The 17,360-nt window shown below is 39.9% G+C and overlaps 2 protein-coding genes across 4 annotated transcripts in view; one reads left to right on the plus strand and one right to left on the minus strand.

Moving 5' to 3' along the window:
- Positions 1–4,966, minus strand: part of LOC136675415 (YEATS domain-containing protein 2-like) — a 37,174-nt gene extending 32,208 nt beyond the window's left edge. For 2 of the 3 annotated variants that reach the window (XM_066651950.1, XM_066651947.1), the window contains exons 1-5: positions 4,715–4,966; positions 3,827–3,936; positions 3,579–3,676; positions 1,968–2,060; positions 247–486 (exon numbers count right to left, since the gene is read on the minus strand). In XM_066651950.1, the coding sequence (XP_066508047.1) occupies positions 247–486; positions 1,968–2,060; positions 3,579–3,676; positions 3,827–3,926 (531 nt within the window). In that variant the 5' untranslated portion in view covers positions 3,927–3,936; positions 4,715–4,966. Of the gene's footprint in view, positions 1–246; positions 487–1,967; positions 2,061–3,578; positions 3,677–3,826; positions 3,937–4,379; positions 4,599–4,714 lie in introns of all 3 variants that reach the window. The other variant, XM_066651949.1, reaches the window with a different exon arrangement.
- Positions 4,967–8,052: 3,086 nt separating this feature from the next.
- On the plus strand, positions 8,053–17,060 carry LOC136675899 (transcription termination factor 4, mitochondrial-like). Its single transcript, XM_066652699.1, has 4 exons — positions 8,053–8,601; positions 10,723–11,068; positions 12,982–13,166; positions 16,469–17,060. Exons 1-4 carry the CDS (start codon positions 8,560–8,562, stop codon positions 16,889–16,891), a joined length of 996 nt encoding a protein of 331 aa, XP_066508796.1. The 5' UTR covers positions 8,053–8,559; the 3' UTR covers positions 16,892–17,060.
- Positions 17,061–17,360: the final 300 nt, after the last annotated feature.

Genomic DNA, 17,360 nt, shown 5'->3' on the forward strand with positions numbered 1-17,360 from the left:
TGGTGGCATTATATGATTTATGGCTCAGGGTCACTCCTTTTTATGAAAATTATAAAAACTGATCTCAGACCAGGTCATTTCACTAGTATGTGAATTGCATCCTGAAAAGATTTTAACCTTGTGCATGTATTTTTTTTTGCCAAATGTTTCTCTGGTTAGTCCTTTTAAAAATGCACCTTAGATCATCTTCTGAATGTAATCCATCTCTATCCAAAACTGTAACAATACAGTCCCTTGATATCCCACCTTCCCTATGTTACGGCCAGGTCTGTGCTCCTGCTGGCTGCACGCCTCTGCTCTCCAGGACCGACTGTCACTCTCATACAGATCTGCTGTTTCTTCATGCTGGCTCAGAGACTCCGACTCTAACTGCCCCACAGAGGGCACCTCCAAACCCTGGTTCAGAGGTGATGAGGAACGTGAGGGCAACTCAATGAAGCGTTTGATAGCAGGGTGATTCAGTACAGACAGGTCACCTTTAGAGGGCTGTGAAGACAAGAAAATACCAGGATGAAGGCTTCAAATTTAAGACACATTTACACTTCTTATGGTACCCACAATGTGCACACGTTTAAAATATCAGTGAAGTGTATCTTCATATCTGTGTATCAAACTAGAAATGTTCAGATGTTTTAGGACTGGGACGAGATTCCAGACAATGCTTAAGTAGATATAATTTGGTTTGAGGATGGTGAAACATAAATAATGATATAAATACATTTAATAAATAACTAAACCCAATACATTTAACTAAAACAACAACAAAAGAAATGAATACACATTCTTGGAGAAAGGCTAAAACCCATTACAATTTCCTCTTTGATTTATGCAAATTATGAAATGGGTGATGCTTACTAGCATATAAGTACATGTAAGAAGTATTTTGGCAGTTACCTTCAAAAACTACTTATTCATAGATACACAATTTTTTTATATATAAATCATATTTCCAGGTATTTTTTCATTTAGTTTGGCTCATTTTACAGTGCATCAACTTAACTGAACCAAGCTGTTTATGTAAAAGTTTTTATGATCACTCACACCTCAGTAATCTGACTGGGAAAAAACATAGTTTACTACGTTTCCATTAGTGATTAAAATCTAATAAAATCTTAATTATATCAATTCAATTGTTGTATTGATGCCAGGCCCCTCCAATCAAAATACATTTCACAGATGTGTGCATTGTGTATAATTAAATGTACTGCTTTTTGATTTAATAATTGCACGTCTACCGTTATTAGATGCAGCAAATATATAAAAATCTGCCATGGGTCATCGGTTAAAAGCAGCAGATTTGCACAATCCCGTACAGAAATATAGTTAGAAAAAGGAACTAAATCATTTGTACCTCTGTATTACAAAAATCAGAAAACATTTTCCCCTCCATCAGTTACCTGGAACAGTGTTTACTTGGAAGCAGACTTGGTCCATTTTTGCCCCTTCAGTGCTCCGAATTGGTAGTGAATATAAATGCATTTTCCCAGATTACACACAGGAATTTTATAAAAATCAGACTTTTAAAATACAACAGTGGTCCTGGTATGTGCCTTTGGTAAAACCCATTTAATCTCAGAAAGTGTTATTTTTACTGGGCTACAAGCTAAGCTGTATGTTTCCTACTATAACAGGGAGAGCAAAGATGTATAGAGGATAAAGGGACCTCCAGGACCGGGAAAATAGCATGTATATACACAGTAAAACACAGTATGAATGTTTTAGTAAGGTGCTGTACCAAAATCTGCTTCTGGAGTTTCGTTCCTGTGTAAATCACTGGATTAAATGCTTTTAAAATACAAGTTAGTATTTTGCTGCTTAATTTGCCTATAATTTGAAGGTTTGAAAATAATGAATGGACAAAAAAATAAAAAAGCACTTGTGTTCACATAGAATTTCAGAGGGAATGTAAGGATTCATTGTCTGGGTTTTCATTAGGGGACTAAGCAGTACTGGGAGATCAATATTACCTCAAAAACCTTAGGAAGGCCAGCTTGGGCATAGTAACTGGCCACAATACAGGCCCTCAACTTGTCCATCATCCTCCTTGCCTCATTCAGACGCTAGAGAGAAAAAAATTATCAGATTCATTACAGCAATCACAATTAAGGGACAGGAAATATATTACACCACTTTCACATTGCTCCAAATGTACAATTTCAGAATTTTTTTTCCACATCAAATTTAAATATAGGATACAACAAGATTTCATATTTTTTGTGGACATTTCAACAGAAATAAGCTTAATTAGCTCCTGTAAAAAAATTTTTATCGTTGGTTACACCCAGCTCAATTAAATTTTTGTTTTTTGTTAATTAAAATAACATTACGAGGATTTGGGGCTGTACAGACACCTCTGGTGAGCTTGGTAGTTGGACATTTCTGTTGTGGGCTGTCAGAGTGGTTTAATCTAGTACTTTATAGTTACACTCACAGTTATATAGCAACTTTCTAGAAACCAAAGAATGCTTTACAATCAAGTACAATATCAAGTTAAACCATTGATATAGCTGCTATGCATATATTTCCTAATGAATGAAATTTCAAAATTCTATTGCATTCATTTGAGGGACTCTAAATTTACCCAGTCATGCTCCATGTATCGCAGCAGTATTACTTGTGGTTATCATCTAATAAATAAATCAGTGTAATAGCTGGGGGATGGATAACATGTATTTAAAGTAAGAGTGTTTATCTATCTATCTTTAGATGGCCAGGACAGTGGCTTTAAAATTCTAGCATTGTTTTCAGAATAAAGTAATATATACTGCACATACTGCAACAAAAATAAACAGAATCTAAAATCTAAACAGAATTCTCTATTAATATAAGTTACAAATCTTTGTGTTTTTAGGGCGGCACGGTGGCGCAGCAGGTAGTGTCGCAGTCACACAGCTCCAGGGGCCTGGAGGTTGTGGATTCGATTCCCGCTCCGGGTGACTGTCTGTGAGGAGTTGGTGTGTTCTCCCCGTGTCCGCGTAGGTTTCCTCCGGGTGCTCCGGTTTCCTCCCACAGTCCAAAAAAAACCACACGTTGCAGGTGGATTGGCGACTCGAAAGTGTCCATAGGTGTGAGTGTGTGAGTGAATGTGTGTGTCTGTGTTGCCCCTTGAAGGACTGGCGTCACCTCCAGGGTGTATTCACGCCTTGTGCCCAATGATTCCAGGTAGGCTCTGGACCCCCCGCGACCCTAAATTGGATAAGCGGTTACAGATAATGGATGGATGGATGGATCTTTGTGTTTTTTTTTTGTTTATATGGATGGATATAAGAGTACTGTACCAAGTGCATGCATCAGTCAAATTACAGATCACATCAGATTTTCTGCATATATCATTAAGTGTGTTTTAACACACTCACAGACATACACATTTTCTTATTATTATATTTTTGGTCTTGTAATCAAATCTAAATAATAATGTGTCACACAGTTTTTGAAGTACCACCATAGATGCTGACATTAGCCAGGCTTTGTTGTATGTTACCAGCGGCCCAGCAGTTCTTTATTAGCCATTCACATACATGTCATTTCAAGACTGTAATAAAAATTCAGTCATATTACTGTGATACATCCAGGATTACCTGCCCAATAACTTCAATCTCATGTTCTTTGCTCCTCATCTCCAGCGTAAACTGGTCTCTAATGATGGCTTCAATCTTTTGTATAGTGGCATTGCGAGCTAAAACACAAAATCAGATCACAGTGTGAGATACTATCATTAGCTATAATCATACAGCATGCTCATATTTTATCGTTAGTCCACAAAACTAAGCAGAGAGAGGCAAATAATTCAGTATATTATAATTTAAGACAAAATTAAGGAACCTACCACTCTGTTCAACAATTTTGCTTCTCTTGCTCTGTTGAAGTTGTGTGATGTCTTCATAGTCAGGGTCTTTATCATGGATTTTCCTTTTAACTCCAGACATGTCTACTCTTCTAAAATAATTTAGACCAGTGCAAATAATAAAAACTGTAACAATGAGCCGTACATTTCTTTACAAACTAAACGTTGAATTGAATTAACCAACAAAGCAAAAAAATGGAAGGTTGCAACTTGTAGAAGTTGCCAACAGTTCTGTTCATTAACGTTATAATTTTGTACTCAAGTTTGCTTCTTAATGGAATAATTTGTTCCACTTTAACTGTGCAGCACTTACTTACACAGTTACTATTACACCAATTAAGCTGTATGGGTAAATTCAATTAAACTACCAAGTTGGCTATGGTTAATAGGAATGTAATGGGATGGCTTGCTAAGCAGTTAGCTTCTGAGGCTGAAGATTAACTAACCACTACTGTTATAGTGTGAACATTACAATTATGTGAACACCAATAATGTACCTACACGTTAAAACTCACTGTACATGTTTAATACATACTCGTGCGCTAATGAAGTCCTCAAACCCGGCTTAAAAACTAGATGGTAACATCATTCAGCTTCTAATGACCAACGAGACTTCAGCTAGCCCCTTCGCCGAAAACAATGCGCTAATTTCGGCCACGCGATTCAGGAAAACGTCGGTAGTAGCCTGAGATGTTTAGCTTAGCATGCCGGTAGACCAACGTGCTGGTCCTCAAACGAACCAAAAAAGATCAATCTGCAAAATAACAGAGATTTCATCTCTTCTTCTAGGCACGGTCTACTTGAAATACGGAGCAGTGGCACGGGTTTAAATGCAAAATGAAAGCGCTGAAATAAATATATGGAACGTACCTGTCACAGACAACGGAGCCCCTTTGAACAGACAGCAGGAAGCGCTTTAAAACCGTGCAGCTGCCAGCAACTTCAGTGAACTTAAGCACATACTACTGTGATTTCTCCCCGAGAGTATGTTTCTTTGGCTTGTGACCGCTCAGAAAGCTCTACACAGAAAGTTATATGTTAATGGTTTTGTATTAACAGCAGTTTCTGCCCCAGCTAACGCAAAATATCAGTCTTTCCTTGCTCCATAGACTTCAACACAATCAGGCCCCGTGCTTACAGACAGGGTCCAGAAGATGGAGATACAATTTGACAAAATAAACTGTGGTCATACTTGTGACAATTGTTAGACAGATTTACTTTTAAATTATTTTAGTATTACTATAAGTAACGTTTTTAATAGACATTTTAAGTTGGTATGTTATTTTACACCATACAGTCTTAAAAAATACACATACACACAAAAGCCGCACAAGATTCCTGCTAAAAATGTGAAGGTAATACCTGATATGAAATGCCTGCAGATGATTCTACTGGATTTCACATTTCCAGTGGTTTTCTTAAGTAGCTAAAGTAAGAAAACACAAGTAAGTTATATTATAATATTTAATTATGTTGTTGAAATACATCAGTTAATTCACTTCACATTCACAGGTCCAGTAATAGTTTTTCAGTCTAAAACATCCTTTGTGCCATGTGACTTCATTAGGGGTGCCATCAAAAATATTCTGACCTTGCTGACATAAAAAGAAAAAAATGATATGATGTCAAAACAGTGACACAGCCAGAAATACAGCTGCAGCTGCGTATGATTAATTTCAGTTCCACATCATTTACAACTAGTACTGTAGGTAAAAGTGGGTGTCTAGTTTAGTTTCTCAGCAGTGGGGAGGGGTTTTCTTTCACTACATTTGGGATGACACACTTTACATGATTCAGAAAAACAAAGCTGTGGCATTGAGTGTCTCACACTCCCCTTGCCTCCTTTGAACACCAGCTCACTGTGAATTAAAGTTAGCAGATGGAGCAGATGTAAGAAACATAAATACATAACCCACAGAGATGATTGTGCACAGTTGCAGTTCAGCTTATTGATTTGACGTATTAGGGACAAATGAATTAACTGTGGCCTGTGCAAAAGTTATAAAACTTATTTCTGTATGTTTTTTCTTGTATTTAACAATTCCACCTGAGGTCCACTTACAGTTTGTGCATAAGCAACAATCATTTTTTACATATTAAATGTGATCTTTTTAACACTTAGCAAGGCAAATGAGGCATGTTTGATTTCTAGCATAAGATGGACGAGAGAGGTCTCCACACAGTTGTAAGATAAATTGTAAGACGTTTCAGAGACTTAAAAAATCCACTCTTTTATTGTGAAAATTACATAATTTCATTTGTAATATAAAGGTAAGGCCATTTTAATTTCAATATCATGATGTAGCAAACACTGTTTTACCAAGATAATTTATTATATTAACACAATTAATTATTCATTCACTCTGGAATATTCTTCTGGTTTTGACCTTGCGTCATGTATTAGGTTTAATAAATCACCAACTGACTCTCACCCTCGGTGAGTGATTATGACTTCTACAGATCCAAAAACTGTGTATATGAATGAACAATAGTCATTCATTCATTGTCTGTAACCCTTATCAGATTCAGGGATGCGGTGGTCCGGAGTCTACCCAGAATCACTGGGTGCAAGGAGGGAACACACCCTGGAGGGGGCGCAGGTCCTTTCAACATACATCAGGCGACATACTCTCCCATTTTCACTCACACCTAAGGACACTTTTGAATCGCCAGTCCACCTACCAGTGTGTGTTTTTTGGACTCCGGGAGAACTACCCACAGACAGTTACCCGGAGCATAACACGAACCCACAACCTCCAGGTCCTTGGAGCTGTGTGACCTCGACACTCCCTGCTGCTCCACTGTGCCTCCCTTGAATATTAATTAGTGATAATCAAATACAGCCAAGTACTAAACAGTACAATTCATTTTCTTAATTCATAACGGTTCTACGAACTGAAAGTGATTACTTATAGTCTCAGCATTCTGCCTTTGGTATTGTTGTTTTTATGCTGAGAAACTTTTTCAATTGTTTTAGTGCGGGGACTGTGTTCGTCCTAGCAACGGTGCCAGTGCATGTCCCACAGAGAGCTTTGTTGAGACACATTACGATTTTATTCACTCATAAACCAAAAGGAACATCAGATTTTCATAATGTAGTGGAGTAAAAAGTGTGATATTTGACTATGAAATGTGGTTTAGTACAAATAGAAAGTTGCCCAAAATGGAAATACTTAAGTAAATTACAGATCTACTTAAGTAGAAAACAGCAGCGATTGCTCTAAGACTGCAAGGGAAGCTCAGCTTCCCCAGAAATGTAAAACATATAAGTGATCAAATACATACTGTTGTGTGTACATGTCATTGAATAAATATGCACTACAACGCGCTCAACTTTTGTTCAGAATCAGCTTCTTATCACTGGTAAAGACGCGGTTTTCCTCTCAATCATTCCCGCAGCTTCACAGTGCTTTAGCAGAGAAGTGCAGCGAAACGAGACGAGTCATTGGATAAATGCTGGGCTTTGTCCCGCCCATCGGACGCTCAGCGTCTCTGTGGGCCTATGGGGCAGTGCTCAGGGGACGCTCAGCTTCTGCATGATGATTGGATGATCTGTCTGAGGCTGAATCCCTTTTTGATTGACAGCGAAATGAGCGAATCAGCGATCCTTTGGTGTAAAGATCCGTGGGAGCACAGGCGGTCACACTTCACATGGGCCAAGGCTAGTGATGGGAATTTCGGCTCTTTTTGGGGTGCCGGCTCTTTTGGCTCTTTCGGCTCCTAAATGGCTCTTTGTTTTACCACTTATTTCCACTGGTACAGAACAATATTACCTACATTTTACATGACTATATGGACAAAATATTATTGTTCAATATTAAAAATATTAGTGTTGAAATGGCCAATTGTTTTTATGGCTGTCTTGTAATAACTCACTGATTGCACTCACACATTCAATTGTATAAATAACTGTATTTTTATTTAAACACCTTAATAAAAAAATCACTTGTAAACTCTGAAACACAGCCAATGGAACCAAAAAGGTAGATATTACAAAATAGCTTATTAAATTAAATAATCATCCATTTCTGGGAAATAAACAAATAATCTGCAAAGTGCACAACAGCAGCATTCAACGGTAGTGATTAAAACAACCACAACTGTCAACAAACATTTAACTGATTTAACATTTTCTTCAGCTATTTCTTGGAAGGCAGATTGGCATTCAGGAAAACCAAGTGTCTCAGCTCGGAGGGTTGGAGGGGTGGAGCTTGCTTGTTGTTCTCTGATTGGTTGAATGACAAGCCTTAGAAAAAAATGGCTCGGTCTTAGACGGGAACCGGCTCTCATCGTTCACTTACAAGAGCCGGCTCTTTGAACCGGTTCGTTTGCGACCGACACATCACTAGCCAAGGCCGTTTAAGCAGCCTAGCTCTGCTGGCCACTGAGAGGACACTAGTCAAGTCCCTGGAAAAGACGCCTTGTTGGTACGACAGGGTCACAGATCATTTTCTTGAAAAGGAACGGAGGGTAGAATTTACGTATAAATAAACCGACACATTTTATGATGTAGGCCGAAATTGAGCTTCCCCTCCTTGAAAGACCAGCATCCGCCACTTGTAGAAAACTACTTAATTACAGTAACGAATTATATTTAATTACGTTACTGTCCACCACCGTCTAGTTCCAAGATAAGAGTCTTTTTGTGAGTCTGTTTTGTGAGCGGAACCATTATTTTAAATGTACTGAGGGCACCATTTAGACGTCGGACAAACATGAACGCTCACGGCTGTGGAGTAACCAGAGCAACTCTGAAGGTGAGTGGCAAAATGTACACAGCATTTCTGAGTGTATTTATACATGCAATACCCCCTTTAAATACCACTGCAATACAAGTCTGGATACGGTAAAAGTATTAACGATCTATAGAGAAGAAATAACAGGAAATCGGCCACCGCGTATGACAGCGTTATTAAGTCACTCGAATCGACATCTCTTTGAAGATAAACATATTAGCGCCTCACAAATGTTCTACCCAAAAGTAATGTAGACGCCCAAGCGGAACGAGTTGTTGTTAGATAGTCCAGTGAATCACAATCCTGTCCCAATTCTAGCCCTACCCCTAAGCCCTACCTGGAAGTGTGCTCTTTGATGACGTTTCGAAGGGCGAGCAAAAGGGGCGCGAGGGTTCAAGTATTCAAAGTGTCGCAGCGTTAAGAGCAGAACGGGACACTCGCCCTCCAGGTTAATATCACTGCGAAACTAGGCTCAACTTTTATTAAATATTTGAAAATATGCCTAATGCTATTGGTATCACTTTTAATATAACAGCTTATGAATATTTGGTGTTTCCAAAACGCATTTCAATATAACTCTGAAATCCATCAATACTTCTCCGAGCCTCCATCTGCATCCTGCCTTCTACAGAAACACATTGAGCCAATTGAGTTTCACACAGAGGACCTTGTATATGGAACAGTTTGCCACTCAACTTGAGAATGTGCAAAAACCCGTCCATTTCTTGTAACTCTAACCCTAACCCATCTATTTTTTTAACCCACAATACACCAACAATCTGTTTGGTATGACTTTTCCCCCCGGTATTCTATTCTTATTTTCTGTACATTTTCTCTTCTTCTACTACTTCTTTTCTTTAATGTGTATAATTTAAGCTAGACTAATGAGTGAACAGGCCTAGTACAAGCCCTTGGGCTTTTTTGTACTTTCCCTGCACTGTTTTTTTTTTTTATATATATATTGTGTGTTTGAATTTTTTCTGTACTCAATCTCAGATGAACTACATCCGCCATCAGCGAGTCCCACTAGTCGCTAAAAGCCCTGTTCGCCAACTCTATTGTTTTAATTATGTATTTTTTGCTAAACTTATTGGGGCTCTTTTCCCCAGGGGACACCATCGTGCAGTAGCTTGGAGACACACTATAAGGAATTTTTTTATTCTATCACTAGCCTTCACTTATAACAGTTTTAAAAATTTGCAAGTTACATTAATACCACCTTAAACAACAAGCAAAATGGGTTTGTTGTTTTCCATAGAGTTACACATAACGTTACTTAATGTTGTCCAAAATCATAATATATATATTTTTTATTGTTCTATCATACACTTGTAAAAAGCCAGCTCCCCCCTTTCTGCCATTTTTCTTTCTAAGCGCTGCAGCTCCAGTGGAATCATGGGATAGGACAGGCACATCCGGGGACTTTTTGTGTACTGCTCAACAAATATTATGTATTTGGACACTCTAGGGTTTGTTCTTGTGTACTATTCAGTATGGCAGTAAGGGATTTCAGACGCTGCCAGGGAGTGCATGTTTGCAGCCAGACCCATCTCCATTCTGTTTTTCTTTTCCTGCCCTCCATCTGGTTTCATGCTTTGTTGGAACCATGTGACTTAAAGCAGCCTATGTGGATCAAGGCAGTAGAATCACTGGTTTTGCACGCAGTTTGGTTTGTGCACAGCTCTGTATTTCTGAGTTACTCTGTGATGTTTTTAAATGCTCTGAAAATCTGACAATAATACATATAATAAGGACAATTAGACTATTTTTGAGGGTGCCACAGTGGTGCTGCAGGTAATATTTTTGTCACACATCTATTGGGTCTTGGTGTTTTTACATTTACATTATTGTAAATATTGTTGTAATTATATTATTAATATTTATTTTGTTGCTGTTTATGATCTGCTCAGCAAACATCTACCCCTGACATCTAAGGTTACTATTGGAGCCCAGCCAATGAGTGCCCAAACCACCCTCTGCATCACTAGCTCTTCATCAGTTAGGCACCTCCCTGTGGCTGTGTTTCACTGAATTGAGCCCTTGACAACTCTGGATGATGTAACAGAGAATTCTGGCCACAGTAACACCTCTACAGTGTATTCACAAATTATTTGAGTTTTTTTTATTATTATTTTCTTACAGGTTCTACAATGGACTTGGCACAAACAAGCAGACACGAAGACTTTGGTCAGCACACTCTGTACAGTTGCATCACCTCCTCAAACTGTAAAATCCTCTGCAAAAGACCCAACAACACAGCCTTTGACAGAAATGGGCTTCTCAGAGACTGAAGCACAGGTTGTGTATGACAGTGTGGGAAAAAATAGATGCCAAAATTATCCACCAATTGTGACAGATCTGATTGCACTGGGCCTAAAACCCAGCAGTGTGATTAAAATCTTGGAGAAGAACCCAGAGTTGTATGTTGTTAAAGCAGCCCAGTTACAGCAGCGTATTATAAATCTGAGGAAACTAGGCCTTCTTGAAGGTGAGCTGACTGAATCTAATAGTTTCACAATTAAAAAAAAAAAAAAACTTGATTTGTTATTTATTCATTGTCTGAAACCGCTTATCCAGTTCAGGGTCGCAGTGGGTCCGGAGCCTATCCGGAATTACTGGATACAAGATGGGAACACACCCTCGAGGTGTCTTTCACAGGGCAACACACACTCGCACATTCATTCACACACTCACATCTACGGACACTTTTGAGTGGCCAATCCACCTACCAACGTGTGTTTTTGGAGCGTGGGAGGAAACAGGAGCACCCTGAGGAAACCCACGCAGACACAGGGAGAACACACCACACTCCTCAAAGACAGTCACCCGGAGGAAACCCACACAGACACGGGGACAACACACCACACTCCTCACAGACAGTCACCCGGAGGAAACCCTCACAGACACGGGGACAACACACCACACTCCTCACAGACAGTCACCCGGAGGAAACCCTCACAGACACGGGGAGAACACACCACACTCCTCACAGACAGTCACCCGGAGGAAACCCTCACAGACACGGGGAGAACACACCACACTCCTCACAGACAGTCACCCGGAGGAAACCCACACAGACACGGGGAGAACACACCACACTCCTCACAGACAGTCACCCGGAGGAAACCCACACAGACACGGGGAGAACACACCACACTCCTCACAGACAGTCACCCGGAGGAAACCCACGCAGACACGGGGAGAACACACCACACTCCTCACAGACAGTCACCCGGAGGAAACCCACGCAGACACGGGGAGAACACACCACACTCCTCACAGACAGTCACCCGGAGGAAACCCACACAGACACAGAGAGAACACACCACACTCCTCACAGACAGTCACCTGGAGGAAACCCACGCAGACACAGGGAGAACACACCACACTCCTCACAGACAGTCACCCGGAGGAAACCCACACAGACACAGAGAGAACACACCACACTCCTCACAGACAGTCACCCGGAGGAAACCCACGCAGACACGGGGAGAACACACCACACTCCTCACAGACAGTCACCCGGAGGAAACCCACACAGACACAGAGAGAACACACCACACTCCTCACAGACAGTCACCTGGAGGAAACCCACGCAGACACAGGGAGAACACACCACACTCCTCACAGACAGTCACCCGGAGGAAACCCACACAGACACGGGGAGACCACACTAAACTCCTCACACACAGTCACCCGGAGCAGGGCTCGAACCCACAACCCCAGGACCCTGGAGCTGTAACACTAGCTGCTGCACCACTGTGATGCCCTTGACTTGTTTTCCTGAAACATACTAATATAGGACACAAAGATTGCCCCACTTTTTCTCTTGTGGGACACAGAATGGTCCACTGATTGCCACACATCCATCATCTTGCACATGGCTTATAGCATTCCCTGCCCCAGAAATGCTCAGGAGTTGGGGCCTGGTTTCCACAGCAAACTGAGACCTTGGAGCTTGCTTATTACTCTTAATAACTATTACTACTTAAATTAGCTGTGAATAATCAAATGGGATAGATGCATGATTTGGTACTATCATACTAAAGAACTGCATCACAAACGGGCGGACTGACAGGCGGACGCAAACGCAATGAAAAAACACAACCTGAGGTATAAAAACACTATTGAAGTGCTTTTCAGTCAGCCCACCATTCTGTGTGATTGTACACAATTTACTAATTACAATATTAATACATGGAATAAAAATGGATAAAATCTTGCAGCTTGTTCTTTGTACTTCCAGTTGTAAGATACATTTATGGTAGTAGTGGTGGTGATGATTTTTTTTTCTTACAGCAAAAGACAATGGCAATATATAAAAGATATTGGAAGTTTTTCACTTCACCCTAATGCATTCTTCTGTTTTTTAATCAGCTAATAAATTCTTGTTGTCAACAGGCAGTTTACAGAAAGTGATAAAAAACTACCCTCAGATCCTGTCTATACCTGTGAAAAGAATACGGGGTGTATCTCGGCTCCTCAAAGAAAAGTGTCAGTTTACTGTTCAGCAAGTAACTGACATCATACGAGACTCGCCCCACATTGTGGTGGAAGATCACCAATGTCTGGAATACATGTTTCAGGTAAGAGAATTTTAAACTGTTAAACTTTCTAACAAGTATTTGTTTTACATTGTTAAGCTTTGTAGAAAAAAGGATCTACATTTTTAATGCAGAAAATTCTATGTAGATGTGTTACAACACTGAGCAATCGCTGGATTAGGAACTCTCCAACATTGGGATTCCTAGCAAGAGACTGCAAAGATTACAGTACATTCAGAACAGCACTGCTAGGGTCCTGATGAATGCAATACTCCCATTCTTCATACTCTTCACTGGCTTCCTTGCTGTGCCCAAATCAAATACAAGATTTCCCTTCTTACTCATGGTAATGCCCCTTCTTACTTGAAAGAACTGCTCACCCCACTAACCTCATCAGTCTCTCCACTCTACAACCTCAAATCGCCTTCTACCCCCCAGAACTAAGCCCAGTGCCATGGGTGACCAGGCCTTTTGCTCTGCTGCCCCTCATCTACGGAATGCACTTTTGGGACCATCTGAAAACATCACAAGTACTTTCCTCTTATTAATTTTGAGGTTGTAGGTGATCTACTACAAAAGGCATACTCATCAATCCTAGACTGAGTCGGCTTTGCTCAAAATGTAATGGGATCTACATGTTATTGTAATCATACCCTTGACTTATTTTTGTCCCTGGGTGTCAGCATAGCTAGCCTAAATATTCATCCCCAAACCACAGTACTCTCAGATTATAACCTCATTTTATGAGCTACATCTCATTAAAAACATATATACATCCTCACAATACTGCATGAAAATCTCAATAACACCAAATACAGTGTTACATTTTATTTAAAATCTGTATTTATCAACTTTATTGTACTGTTCATCGAAAACAGCTGAACTGGAAAGAGTAAGAGACTCAAGATTATTTCCTAAGATTCATTCAAATTTTTCAAATGTATTTGTATAGTGCTTCTTAAAACTGATATCACAAATCAGCTTCACAGAATTCCAGTAAAGATAAAGTTTTAACATGAAATGTAAAAAATGTAAAAATCCCCCAGGAGAGCGAGGCCAGGGGTGACAGTGGTACAGAGAAACTCCCTCAGAGCTGAGGAAGAAACCTTGGGAGGAACCAAGACTCACATGCAGAGACCAATCCTCCTCTGGTCAGTCTACTGGTAACAATAGTTAGGAGGCCAAGTGGTGGTGGCTGGAGCGTGGGCAGCTGGTCTGAAGCGTGGAGACGGACAGTTGGACGGTCGTTTACTCTGAAAAAGGTAGAGGGCTGGAGTTAGTTGTGATCTGTTTGGCCGAATGTAAAGCAGAGAATGTGAATATTTCCAGAGTGTGGCTAATGACTCCAGCAGATCTGACTATGACAGCTTTAACTAAAAGGAGAGAACCAGAAGGAGACACAGACACAGGAGCATCCTGAAACACTGGCATCCCTCAGCTCCTGAGTGAACGCTTGAAGCGGCGGACGACACCTGCATCTCAGTTTAATACCCTATGTCCATGGACCCCCTGGTTCTGCTGCCTTTATCTATGGGGGAGCATTAACTACCAAAAGATAAACTAATGAGTTTTTAGCCTAGATTTGAAGATTGCAACTGTGTCTGAGTCCCAAACAATTTCTGGAAGATCATTCCAGAGTTGGGGGGGCTTTATAAGAAAAAGCTCTTCCCCCAGCTGAGGCCTTCTGAATTCTGGCAACTATTAAACGTCCAGTATTTTGTGATCTGAGGAATCGTAGAGGCTCATAATAGGAAATAGTATCTTGAAGGTATTCAGGAGCGAGCCCATGTAGGGCTTTATACATTAATAACAGAATTTTGTAATCGATATGGAATTTAACAGACAGCCAATGAAGTGATGATAGAACTGGCCTGATATGTTCAAATTCTCTAGTGAGGACCCTGGCTGCAGCATTTTGAACTAGCTGAAGTTTACTAGAGTTTCTGCTGATGCATTCTGTTTCCTGACAGTAGTGCATTACAATAGTCAAGCCTTGAAGTAATAAAGGCATGCACTAATGTGTCTGCCCCATGGTACAATGACCAAACGTGTACCTTAAAACAAACAATAAGAAAATTAAAGAGGAAATATCCCTTGAAAGACTGGCTTCTCTGATTGAGAACCACAAAATCATTCCTAGAGTATTATTTAGCTTGATCCCAAGAATCAGGCAGGTACTGGCCCCAGTGACCTGCCAAATTATAAACTTATATAGATTTATAATTATATAAATCTAACCTGGCATTTATATCTAAGAATCCTGAAAATGCTGAAATAACATCTATGGAAAAATTAGTGTGGATAACAAATCCTCATTTTCTTGCTCATGATCAAGACTGTGTCTTTGCTTGTTCTACACCTGTAATAATATACATATATATCCTGAGACACAACTGCAGATTTATCACCATTGTTGTCTGGGTGCATATTTTTTTTACCTCAATGATTCTAGCTTCTCCAGATGCCAATAGAACTTAAGTGTATGCTGGGAGCCAGACTGCCAGTTGTTAAGGAGAACCTGTTTTTTCTAGCTTTAATTGCTTGCATCAAAACCTGACCTGCTGAATTAAATTACTACTTATCATGATTTTGAAGAGTTGTAAGGAATTTTCTGCCAGAGTGGCATTTTGAATTATAAATGATTAGGAAAGGCACACTCCACAAAGATGGGAATACAATCTCCTGTGCAATGTCTGTGCCTGTTCTCATGGCTGTGTGGTCAAAACTTTTGCGAACAACACAATGCAAGCAACACAAACACTTGATTATAGATCACACAATTTTAATAGGCTAGAAAAATTAATAGGAGTTTCACGTGCATGGCTTATATCCTACCTGACTAATCGTTATCCGTTTGTAAATATACATGTGGAATCACTAGTACTTAAAGTAAAATGTGGTGTACCACACCATTCTGATTTAGGACCCTTACATTTAGCATATATATTAGGGCGGCATGGTGGTGCAACATTTAGTATCGATGTCACACAGCTCCTGGGTTGATGTGTTCTCTCCATTGCCTTGTGGGTTTCCTCCGGGTGCTCGGGTTCAAAAACACACGTTGGTAGGTGGATTGGTGACTCAAAAATGTGTCCATAGGTCGCCCTGGCGCCCCCTCCAGGGTGTGTTCCCGCCTTGTGCCCAGTAATTCCAGGTAGGCTCCAGACCCACCATGACCCTGAACTGGATAAGGGTTACAGACAATGAATGAATTTACTGTGTGATTGTCTCTAAAGAAAAAACACAGAATCTGATCTGATCTGCAGAATTGACAACTTGTATTTTGCACTGCATTGTTCATATTTATAATTATTGCTATGTCCTCATATTTTGTCTCACCACAGTATGCCTATTTCCGCATGGGATGTCGACAGGCCGAAATGGTGAAGGCCAAACTTTTTCGCCTCTCTATGGAGGAGCTGCAGTGTCGCCATGGTTTCCTAGAGCGCAGAGGACTGTACCAAACACCTGACAAAAAGGGCCAGACACTGATCCTTAACCCAGAGATCAAACACTTTCTGCCCGTCTCTGAGGAAACTTACCTGAGCCGGATTGCCATGGCAACTCAGGACGAGTTTGAGGTGTTCCGGAAACTCATGGCAAGAGAGCTCAAGGATGAGAGAGAGCAAGTGCACAGCAGTGATGATGATGATGATGATGATAACAATGCTGAAAAAGAGGATGAGGAGTGGGATAAAGATCCAGTAAAGCAGCACATTCAGAAAACTGGCTACAATATAAAGAGGAAACAAGAAAGGGAGGCCTAAGAAAAATATTGGCAACATACAATAAATTTTCTAAATTATAATACCATTTTAAATATTTGCATTCATTTGTATTAATGATTGTTTATCATTTATTTAGCAGTTGCCTATTCAGTGTTTTTTATTTTAATGCTAAATGCTAGACTACAAAAGCCATTAAATAAGGTTTATTATTTTTTAAAACATTTTGCCAATATCAAAAAAATATTTAATGATCAACTTTTCAAATTGTCTATAAAATTAAATCTTTAGGAAGTGAGATTATGTACTCTGTTCCTCTGAAAATATAGTCAATGATGTTCACAGTCTTGGGGACTGGAACCAGATGTCTTAAATTCATTTTTAGATATTCACTTCCTCATTTTAACACATATATTGTGGTAGTTGTCTTACCTATTATACGTTTAAGTGTGGAAGTCTCACTGACACTGACACAAAATATCTGCAGATGAATCTTCTCCTTATCAGCTCT

The sequence above is a fragment of the Hoplias malabaricus genome, chromosome X1, assembly GCF_029633855.1.
Source record: "Hoplias malabaricus isolate fHopMal1 chromosome X1, fHopMal1.hap1, whole genome shotgun sequence".
NCBI lineage: Eukaryota > Metazoa > Chordata > Actinopteri > Characiformes > Erythrinidae > Hoplias > Hoplias malabaricus.